The sequence below is a fragment of the Homalodisca vitripennis genome, chromosome 2 (assembly GCF_021130785.1).
Source record: "Homalodisca vitripennis isolate AUS2020 chromosome 2, UT_GWSS_2.1, whole genome shotgun sequence".
Classification (NCBI taxonomy): Eukaryota; Metazoa; Arthropoda; class Insecta; order Hemiptera; family Cicadellidae; genus Homalodisca; species Homalodisca vitripennis.
Genome location: NC_060208.1, coordinates 205,733,307 through 205,745,329, shown reverse-complemented (window position 1 = coordinate 205,745,329; position 12,023 = coordinate 205,733,307). Strand labels below are relative to the sequence as shown.

General features: G+C 34.1%; 1 protein-coding gene across 1 annotated transcript in view; it reads left to right on the top strand.

Annotated features, from left to right (window-relative positions):
• Positions 1-7,407, top strand: part of LOC124355308 (lamin Dm0-like) — a 57,895-nt gene extending 50,488 nt beyond the window's left edge. Inside the window, exons 6-10 of the mRNA XM_046806400.1 lie at positions 1,097-1,302; positions 2,575-2,815; positions 4,123-4,344; positions 5,340-5,423; positions 7,195-7,407. Coding sequence (XP_046662356.1) covers positions 1,097-1,302; positions 2,575-2,815; positions 4,123-4,344; positions 5,340-5,423; positions 7,195-7,236 — 795 coding nt within the window. The 3' untranslated portion in view covers positions 7,237-7,407. The remainder of the gene's footprint in view (positions 1-1,096; positions 1,303-2,574; positions 2,816-4,122; positions 4,345-5,339; positions 5,424-7,194) is intronic.
• Positions 7,408-12,023: the final 4,616 nt, after the last annotated feature.

Below are 12,023 nucleotides of genomic sequence, written 5' to 3'. Positions count from 1 at the left end.
GTGTCTTATTTCCTCATTTTTGGATTGTTACATTTGTGAAATGGGTTGAGTTTTTTATACAGTTGTGTCCCACTAATATCAATAATACGAAAATCTACTTAATGTGAACATAGTCAGCTACTATACAAATGACAATTAGTGAAGGACAAAATAATTGTTTTAACAGCAGAAATATCTTTGGTATTTGAAATACCTATTTTAATGATGACATGCAAATTGTTTTATTTTTAAATTTGTATCCTTTCATATGAGGGCTATCCAGAAAGTAGTCGTACGTTTTGACATGTTGAGATAGTGGGTACGGCTAGAGCCATTATCTTTGTATCAAAATGTTTTTATGCTTAGTACACATACAACTGTGATAGCGCGTGGACTCTATCTCTCTTACTTCACTCACTGTTTTGATTAACCCTTTAACTGCCGTGTTCCTGGATTCGTGGCAACACTCGAGTGCCAGTTTTAGTTATGTACTAAGATCCCCCAGTGCCAAGAATTTTTTCCCAATTTTAAGAGTTTTTGACATAACACATTATTTATAGTTTAATAAATAGAGTAAACAATCAACAATGTTTACAAACTTCTCAGGTAATGTCAAATAATAACAACATTACTACTATCTACGAATAAACACCGGAAAACACCTTGTAAAATATCAACGTAACTATTTCCGAACCCATGGACGATACAAAGCACGTAGTTTCTAAGTAGTTTGAGTAATGTCCACAAGATAGCACCACCAACTGAATAGGTATATTTTAGACATTTCTAACAAAAATAACTGCTTATAAAAAAAAGAAAACCGCTGATAATATGAAAACCAGTATACTTGGGTGTGGCGTTTCTTCACAAAACTAGAGTTGCACGATATATCTTAAGGCGTGGCGGTTAAAAGGTTAAAGGTTTTTGTTTGCAAAATTCATTAAAACATTTTATGATTGCGGAACTTTTAGACCATTTCCCCCAGTTACAACATAGTTTGGCGCTGGAAATTTTAGTGTAAAAGTTTGACTACCACCAATTTTGTGTTAGTTGGGTTACAGAAATTTTAGAATGAGACCCATTTAACAAATTTTGATGTTCAATGATCATCTTCCAGCTGCAAGTGCGTGACTTGGAGAAGCAGCTGGAGAATGAGCGCAACCGACACATGTTGGAGTCTTCCCGACAGGAACGTGAATTGTCTCGCCTGCACGAAGAGATGCAGCAGCGCATGCAGGAATACCAGGATCTCATGGACATCAAGGTACAACTGGACCTGGAGATAGCGGCCTATCGCAAGCTCTTGGAGTCGGAGGAAGAGCGGTATGTTGAAACTAGACATCTTTCACAGTTTTACCATTGAAATACAATGCTCAGTACTGAAATCAATATGTTGAGGAATAAAATCTTTTTTCAAGTCATACATTGTCTCACCAACGGTTTTTTTTCTGAATTAAAATCCAGCATTTTGCAGAGCCATTATTTTTTTTAATCTTCACAATGAGAATAAGAACTGGACCATCATAAATAGTTTTACTTGATGTATTACATGATGATATATATATATATATATATATATATATATATTTTATATTTATATATTGGGATTATATTATATGGTGTCATCTAAAACACTAAAATAAGGAGTAAAGATTAATACCCTTACTCTTAATTAATGAATGTTCACTTTTGACATACATTCCTTATGTTCGCAAAAGTGTTTGTTACTATACATAATAGAGTTGCCTGCATAAATAACAGTATAAAGTACTTTATATATAACAGTTTATTGTGTACCCTATGTTTCATAAGTATGAAACTGTATGGAATCATATTGCTGAGAATGTTTGAGTTTACAGAGCAATTCGTTTATGAATTTGTGGATACAGCAAGTTTTGGCATATCATGTGAACAGGTGCTAACTGACCATCATCTACCAAACTACAAGCACAGAAACTAATAGATTGATATGAACTCAAAAACAAAACTATGTAATTTAAGTTTGCGAATTTGTTAGCATGAAACCATTTTGATGCTACATAATACAACAATGGTACAGTAATATAAATGTTAACGCTTGTGTGACCTGACGTTTGTCTTTAAAAATAAACATCAGGAAACCGATCTTTGCTTGGTATTTTTTCTGGTAAATCATGTTTTGGGATTCATTTTATGATATACTTGTCTGCAAACCATGGCTATTTATTGTTCTGTCATTTTCTTCATTAAAGGATGCTAGAGCAAAAGATGCGTTTATGTTTCATATTTTTTTTATGAAGCTCTTCCAAATATGTGTGACGGTTTAAAAAATGACATACTAATTAATTTGAAAATTTGTTGCTCCATTAAAATTTGTCCATGCAAACAACAGTCAACAAAAGAATTTCTATTTAGGCGATTAGAAACCCGTTCCTAAAAGAAATGCAATACTAAATTTGATGAAAATAGTTGAAGCCGTAATATAAAGAATTGCTCGTTTAAAGGTATTAGATGTCCAGTGCATAGACTGTTCTTAAAAAAGCTTCAAAATCACTGACAATGTTGATGAAGTTATACTTTTTACGATTTATAATCAGCAGAATGGTTTTGTGCCAGATTGAACATCACTCCAGTACATGGTACGCCCGGGCGCCCGGCTAATGTCTCCCGCTTGACCCCACTGCGCCGTGACACGCCAGCTCGCTCGGCCAAGCGCAAGCGCACTACTCTGCTGGAGGACAGTGAGACCAGCAGCCTCCAGGACTACACGATCTCGTCCAGCTACAAGACTGACTTGGAGGTGGTGGATGTTGATCCTCAAGCCAAGTTTATAAAGCTGCACAACAAAGGGAACAGGGTCAGTGGTCTACTATTTATTTCTAATACTAGATTTAGATACTGATCAATATTTTTGTAATAAAAAAATTATATTTTATAATACAGCATCCAATCTACATAATTATACAGGGTCATCGAAAAAGGTGGCCTTAATTTTGATTTTTAATAACTCAGAATGCAATAAAAATAAATTTAATTATTTAGAAAAATATCATAAATTTGTATTTACATATTTAGTATGTTGTGATGTGAGCTCCGCCTGTGGCACGATACACATCAAAGCGATACTCCACCTCCATCCAGGTCCTCTTTATCATGTCAGGAGTCCAGTTGTTATTGTATCGGTGATTCGGTCCTTTAGATGTTGTAGGTACTGGATATTTTGAGCGTAGATAATGTTTTTTATGTAACCCCAAAAGATAAAAAATCAAAAAGGATTTAAGTCAGGGCTCCTTGGTGGCCACGTAAGAGGACCACTACCAATCCCCTGATTAAGGAATCTTCTGTTGAGAGCTTGACGCACAATAAGACTGTAGTGAGGCGGTGCTCCATTTTGTTGGAAAGTAACAGTTATTCCTTTTTACCTTTCAACATCATCAATTTGTGGAAACACATAGTTCTAACATGTCCAAGTAGTTAGTTCCGTGTGGATTTTTCAAGCGGAGTTCGCAGCCATTATGGAATGTGTTCGTGAGAATCTTCGTCTGCGATATAGGAGCAAGATGATTAATATTTTCACGGACAGTCAGGCAGCGCTGGACTGATGGTGCTGGACTGTTCTTGCGTGATCAAATCCAAACTGGTTTGGGATTGCTATCAGGCCATTTCCTCTCTTGCCAGAATCAACAATGTGACCGTTTGTTGGGTTCCTGGTCATGCTCAGAGACAATTATGACGGGCTCTCAACCGTAATGCGGTGTTCCAAGGTGTGAATCCTCTAGGGTTGTCTCGAAATGGATTCGTGCGGACCATGAGAGAAGGTGGAGGTTGCATCCGGGCTTGAGAATGGGTAGAATGGTATTACAGTCACCTTCCTCCAGGGTTGCGTTGGACCTTCTCTCATTAAATAGATAAATTTCTTCTCGGGTTATTGGTCTCATCACGGGACATGGTCACATGAGGAAGCATCCTCACAGTGTCGGCATCCTTCAGGAGGATCCGCTCTGTAGAAGGTGTAATGAGCAGAAGGAAACTGCTGAACACCTGCTCTTTGACTGCCCTTCAGTAGCAAGGGAGCGGTATGCCATTTGGATTTCTAGTGAACCATGTATCCTGTGTTGTGCTCAGTTCCATAGTTTATCTCTATGTTGGGTCGTGTGGTTGCAGGAGCTGCTGGTGGGCAGGTGGCAAGTGATGGCAAAGACCAGTGATGAGTCATGTTCATTCAAGTTCCGAGCTAACTCCAAGGTGAAGGCAGGAGACACCGTGACTATCTGGTCTCAGGACTCCGGACAAGACCATGAGCCGCCCCACCACCTCGTCATGTCGGGACAGCAGTGGACCGTGGCAGATCAGATGACCATCCAGATACTGAACCAGGCCGGAGACGTAAGTAAACTTTTTATATTTAATCATTATAAAAGTCGTGTGTTACGGTTACCTTAAAAACAACAATTAGAGTAATTGTTTCTAGTCCATTTTATTTCCTATCTGTTGGTATGGCTATCAAAACACCATCACCGAAAGTGTATGACAGTTATGACAAAACCATTCACAGTAAAACACGTTATAACGCCTTCTGGATGTAAAGTTTTCTCACTTGCAACGTCTATATTACTAAAAAGAGTATTTATTTCAATGTAAAAATGTCCCGCAATGCCCGTTTTAGTACATTTGGACTGCTTATAATTATTTTATCCCTGCATCATTTTTTGGCAATTTTAGTTGGGTGCACTGAATGCAAGGGTTGTAGAGGTGGCAGAAAACTATAACGTTAGCTAAGGTCGTATTGGCAGGAAAATGCAACTAGTACACTGTTTTTCATAATTTTGGCAGTTGTACCATAGAATGGGAAATAAAAGAACTGAAATGTTATCTTTTGGATTTTATATAAACAGACAGTTTATGTTAATTAGAAAATGTTTGCCATTTGATGTTGAATATAGGATGATAAGATGATTATTTTCCTTAAACTAGATCTTTGTAGGAATGGATAATGGACAACATTTCTCATTAATCAATTAAGCTGTTCCAAATATATATAAATTATTTAGTAAAAAAGGTGGATATCTCAAAAAAGGCATTTTTAGAACATACCTTTATATTATTTTTTTTCTTTATTTTAGTTTTATAACCTGAATTCCACTTTCTAAATGATACAACACTAAGAAATCATTCATTTTTATAGTTTACTAAAACATTGCCATTGTCAACTTAACCATTTTTCAATAATACTGTAACTAAATGCTAAACAGTATAATTTTTTTACACTAAGTGTTGCATGAACTGTACTGTGCGTAAAAAATATATTTAATTTCAAGTTAAAACTAATTAAAGTATAGGCCTATAATAGAGTTTATATAAACATCTTCTCTGTTTGACAGGAGGTGGGACTAGTGGAGAGGAAACGAACCCAGTTGTCTCTGAGCCGATCCAGACAGAGTGGAACAGAGCTCTACCATCAACAGGTGAGTAGTGTAAGGGTAACAGTTGTTTGACTGGATGTAGTTTAATTTATTATTTTAACCCTTTTAACCCCAGCCATTTTATCAAGTGATGTGGCAGACATCCCAAGCCATTTTTAGACAAAATGTAAGGGTTTTGTAAAAAACTCATAGCTCAACTATTTTTTTTAAGATATCAAGCTAATTCTACATATACATAAATGAAAAATGAATTTAAATTTTGAGGATGGAAACCATATAGCCAAAAGATCTTTGACACAAAAACTATAGGTCTACCTTATATACAAGTGGAGTAACATCCATGTAAAGACGAGTCGTTTTCCTTTTTGTCATTTCTGGCAAAGTCAATGTAATACAAGCTTTGAAATTCACAGTACTTGAAATAAACATGGAACATAGGTATTACTGTTAAAATAATTGAAACCATCCATAGCCTAAATTAAAAAAGGCTTAAAACAATATTTACATCACTACAAAATGTTTTAGCACTTTTGGTCACCAAAACAATTGGGGTGAATTCCTTTTTGGCAATGTACACAAAAATACCTTCCTTTTTTTCTTTTATCCCTACACTGAGTGCTTTGAATGCTACACTCACAAAAATTCCTTTCCATTCTTCCTGTGTTACCGTTTTAACCTAAAACTGTGAAGAAAACTGAATATTCACAACTGCGTGAAATACAGCTGTCTACAACAAGCGTGAGCAGTCAGTCGAGCTGAACTGCAATTGCTCAGTCACAGACTGACAAAATACGAAGTCAAAGCTTTACAAACTAATATATTTCGATGCAATACATCTTTGTGCATGAGTCTGTGGAATTTAAAAGCATTTGGTAAAATAGGTGGCCAGTAAAATAATAAAAAGTGCACGTCCGCACTGTATGGACGTCGGGAGTTGACGCCATTTTTACGACGTCTGTAATACGGATGTCAGGGTTAAATTTTAATACCGTGTTGGACTTTAGTAAGGAGGTGCGTCCAAGTGTTATGTCTAACAGTTAGTTGTTCTCAAGAATTTGAAAGGAGTTTCACACTTTAAAATATTAATTTTGAAAATTGTTGATTTGTCACTATCATGAGTTGTGCATTGACTTCCGTAGTGACCATGGAATTCCACTATCAATTTATCGGATCTTAAACTTTCACTGACTCTATTTAAGTGTCACTTAAAATTTGTTATTTTATCTACTACACTAAAGTCTTTTGAGACTTAAAGTATACTAACTTTTGAGGCAAAATGTGAAGTTATTTTTGTTGTTTTAGCTTATTTTAATTTCTGTTGTGAATATTTTAAAAACAAAATTACATAGAAGACAATGTCATTTATTCTCCATAATTAGACATTCCATTTATGTGTAGATGTGACTATATTTATGTCATATGTGTTGTTTGTTATGTTCGTGTTCTGACAAAATCTGCCTATCACAGAGCAGTTTGTTTAACATTGCTAGTCCGAGGGTGTGGATTTTTATGTGTGGAAACCAATGAAGATAAGATATTTATCCTTTACCATATGTTACTTTAATATTTATTGTTTAGAAACATGTAAATATTGATTTGTGGAGTCGCCTGATGATTAAATCTTTAATTTCAAAATGCTTAGCAAAAATAAAAAGTAATATTGGAAAAATGTGTGATAATTTACTAGAAGTATCAAATTAATACCTTTCCAATTGCTCCAAGAATAAGTTATCTTGTTTCATGGCTAGTTCACTGGGAATAGTCATTTTCATTGGGTTATTTTATGTTGAACAATTTGGTGTGTTTGTTTCAGGGCGACAGAGAGCAACCAGAAGAAAGGTGTGCCATCATGTAGACAAGTGCAATCGTGCATCATTTAACTACACAGACTCAGTTTTATTTGTTTCAAAAGGACTGGTTGCCGTTCATGAAGAGGAGGCTGGACACGTTGTGGATGTGAGGTGCTATTGTTGTGTTCAACAGTTCCTGTTGTCAGTAGATTACAATACATACAGTTCATTTCAAACCTTCCAAATCCAGTTATTCACATCCAGTTCTTTTCTCCTACCATTTTCTAAACCGATTGTAATAAGACATCACAATGCAGTAAAGTCCATTTTCCTCATGAAAAGCCGGTACATTTTCCACTAATACACAAGAATCCGGCTACTGTTTATTAATATAGTTTTTGTTAAAGCTGATCAACAAGCTATCTTAGATATATTTAGTTTTATAGTTTTTCTATCACTACAACCGGTGTTTATGTTTTCCTTATACATAATAATTCTTTTTAGTAGGTTTACTATATTTTGATATTTTCTTTGTGATTTTGATATTTTTTAAAGAAATTTTAATTCTATATTTTAGGATTATATTTTGTATTATGAAACACATTTATTTTGTTTTCAAACCAAATAATAATCTATTTGCAGTGCGGAAATGAAATCAAAAACCTCTTTCCATTTCCTTAGGACTAGCTTTCTTAAGTTAACACAATGCTTTAGTTTGTAATGTTGGAGAGAATATTTCTCATTACAAGATTTTATATTTATTGTAATTAGTTTAAGTTGGAAGTTAATTTAGTCAATGTGAGATTGTTAACCAGACTAATGGCATAGTCAAGCCTTGACTGAAAGTTTCTCGTACTGACTAATAGCAAAGTCAAGCCTTGACTGAAAGTTTCATGTACTGACTAATGGCAAAGTCAAGCCTTGACTGAAAGTTTCGTGTACTGACTAATGGCAAAGTCAAGCCTTGACTGAAAGTTGCACGTACTGACTAATGGAAAAGTCAAGCCTTGACTGAAAGTTTCTCGTACCGACTAATAGCAAAGTCAAGCCTTGACTGAAAGTTTCATGTACTGACTAATGGAAAAGTCAAGCCTTGACTGAAAGTTTCACGTACTGACTAATGGCATGGTCAAGCCTTGACTGAATGTTTCACGTACTGTTACATTATTTTTGTAGCGGACACTGACTGGGGAAGGTGTCAGCAGTGCTTTTATTTGTATCGCATCTTTGATTTTGTTTGTTCAACCTTGAAGTGCCTTTACAAAAATATTTGAAACCCCCACAAGATAATATTACTTAGAAGCGTTTATTGACATGCGTTTTTTTTACAGAGAAACAAAAATATGGTTTTAATATATATGGCATTGAAATCATTTGAGAGGAAATAATAATTTGACTTTTCATACAATTTTGTATACAGGACCTTTTAAGATAAATACTGATACTGTTTAATTGTAATACCTAGAAGTATCAAAAGAGTAAAGCCTTTTAAAAGTTTACAACCAAAATAAATTATTTAATTTTTTCCGATATTTATAATAATTTTTTATACAACTGTGCAATGCTGTTTGTTATGTTTTGTCTCCTCTAGCATCAGTTTTTATATTGTCCTTTTTGCGTATTAATTTCTTGATAAATGCACGCTTATAAAATGTGACCAAAGTGCAATAAGATCTTGTGAATCCTTAACTCGTTTGAATAACTTATGGACTTATGAATTTTTTTGAAAGTTTTTTTATACAATTTTTTGTCAATATGAATGTAAGACACTTTTGATTGTACTTACACTAACGTCATTTTTAAAGTATCATAGTAAAATGCAACCGTAACAATGCATGACACAATTTTATAAAAAAAAAGCACAGTTTGATTTAAAATTATTGATTTTATTTATTGTTTGGAATGGGATTACGTAACTCGTGATAGGATTAGAAATTTTGTTATTTTTTCTATATGATAAGTGCATATTTACTTGTAAAACCCTTTACATTTGTGATCTCTGTTTTGTAAAATCAGTGTGCATATTTGATCTTAGTATTTAGTAGTAGTATTTACATCAACATACAAGAAGTGCCTTCTTAAACTGAGACTTCGTTGGACTACAATCTCATATTTGTTTTGGCATCAAGACCGATACATTGTTTGTATTATATTTCACTTTGTATTGTATTATTCTTATATGGACTTGTTTCTTATCAAATGAATCCCTTACGACACCTTCCCCTTAAGCGCACTAGTACACTCATTTTAAGATCATTTTTCATTATACAATGGATAGTTTCATTCTTGGTAAGAGTTTTTTCTTAATATTCATTACATTGCATTTTTACTTGTATTTATAAGAAAGATCATTAAAAAAGTGTTAAAATACATTGAGTTTTATTTCCTAAGTTGTGTTTTATTTATAACCCTGTATTTATTAACCCTGTGTGTAATTGAAGGTTGCTCACAGTAAATTTTATTTTACACTTTGAGAACTAGTTTTGTAAGTAAAGTAGTTGAATAAAAATGCTTTTATTTCCAAATGATTTTCAGTACATTCTTGTTTTTAAAATAAATCAATGTATCATACTTAAACTATGCAAAGAAATCTTAATGTGATCTTTTTATTTATATTAAAACTAATCTATTTTGAAATTATGTTTCGTTTAAGGCTAAATAATCTTTTGAGACCACTTAAGAATTTCCCTTGTGCTATGGTCTACTGTGTCAAATCTGCCATTTCTGTTGTATTCTGAGGTCTATGCGTGCTTTCTTGGAAATGCTGTCTCCGTAAGTGGGGTAGCATTAATGAAATTCTTACGGAACCAAATTTATAAGTGACTAGCATTTGCTTGTGGCTTCGCATGCAATTTCTTGTTGAAAAACAGTACACTATTATTCACGTATTCTTTTTCTATCACATTCTAAACATTCTTGAGATAATTGATAGTTGTTCCTTCGTGAGCCTCTTGGGCGCATTATGAAGGTATGTACCATATTTCCGGCCTGTATCTTTCGTGGTTATTGCTAGGTGTTGATAAGTCATTCAGAACAATTAATGTATATGGATGAATCTCGATAAACTAATTAGGTTATAAAGAATCAAATTCGGTCTGTTAAAATTCATTTTCTGTCTAAGATATTTCCCGTATTATTGTGGAGTTTGCCTTGTGCTCTAATCAAGAAAATGTATCAACAAAAACCAATTTCAATCATAAAGCGTCTTCTTTCGGCTCTTTTCATTTACCTTCATTTCTTGGTTAGAAAACCAAATTTGATTACTTTACGTGCAAACATTCACGGCTTTGTAAAATGAGGTGGTTTGTATTACAGAGTTTAATAGTATTTTCATTGCATTAGATAGTTTATTGACCATTGGTGCAATCTAAATTTAAAATTAGACAATAACTTCTATGCAATCTGCATTACACTACTGATCAAGCACTTGACAATAATTTTCTAAATTTTAAATGTAAACAAATGTTTCTGTCCTCTTTGGTGAAGTTCAGCTGAAAGTATTGACAGCTGTTAAGTATCAGTTCACTTTGTATTACGTGTCGTAGTGCAGTCTGCCGGATCGAAGGTAAAACATTCCAAAATCAACAATAATTTATAAATAAAACATTAATTAAATATACAATTTACATTGGACAGAGTTGTAAATCTAAATCATTCTCGAATCCCCTTCAACACACACACAAAATTTTGTAAAAATCAGTCCAGTTGTTTAGGAGGATTTCAGTGACATACACACGCACATAAGAAATATATATATAAAAAGATATTTCAAATTATGTTTCACGTAACACTAGATAATCTTTTTGACTACTCAGGAATTCCCCTTGTGCTATGGCCTGTTGTGACAAATCAGCCATTTCTTGTATTCTGAACTTTTTGAAGTCTGTGTGTGCTTTCTTGGAAATGCTGTCTCCATAAGCGGAGTAGCAGTAATGAAATTCTGACGGAACAAAATTTATGAGTGATATAAATTGGTAATAGGTTTCTGGATTTGCACAGATCTCTCAGGTTACTGGATAGCCATGTAGCTGACATGATCTGGGAATGAAAGCACATTGTTCAACACGATACTACAGTAGGGACCACCAAAGAATGCAGTTGGGGGAGAAACCTATTTGGCACGTGACCTTGGAGCAGCCAATGAGGGCTAAGCGGTGTTGCCAAACTTGTTCCCTGCTGTAACCACAGTGCACAGAGCTGGGCGGCAGTTGACGTGTCATGTGGTAACATTGCTTGGGCCTATCCATTCTGTAAGAGTCTTGACCATGACACAGATCTCAACACTCTTAGACGTGTTTCCAAAATCAGCTTAATTGAAATTAAATGTAGGCTGAGTAACAATTTACTGAAGGGAACTGATATCAGAACAGGATTACACAGAGGAAGGACACCAAGAACTTTCAATGGTAACAGTTACGAGGTGTTAAAGTCGTTAAACTTATCATGTAAAAATAGTTTTTCTTCTCTCTCAAGAACTCATTATTATTAATGAGTAACGGACTACAGGGAAGATTGCAAAACTGTATTAGGACTGGACTCTTCTTTTTTAGTATAAAATTATAGTTTCTTAATTTCCCTACCACATTACTAGTAAACATAGTAATGCAAATTCCTAATCTTTATATGTTCTGGATGTGATTTTTTAAAATATGCAATAAATCATCTTTCTTTCTCTTGTTTGCTTAATTTCAGCAGGTTCTGCTTACTTTGAGCATGGAACCTCGGTAAACATTCTTGTAAATCATCTTATAAACAAAAATGAATTACTAAATGTGTTGCTAAGCAATTAATCTCGAAAACGACTGAACTAACTTTTTTACATTTGTTTAAATTCAAGGAAGGTTTTTATTGA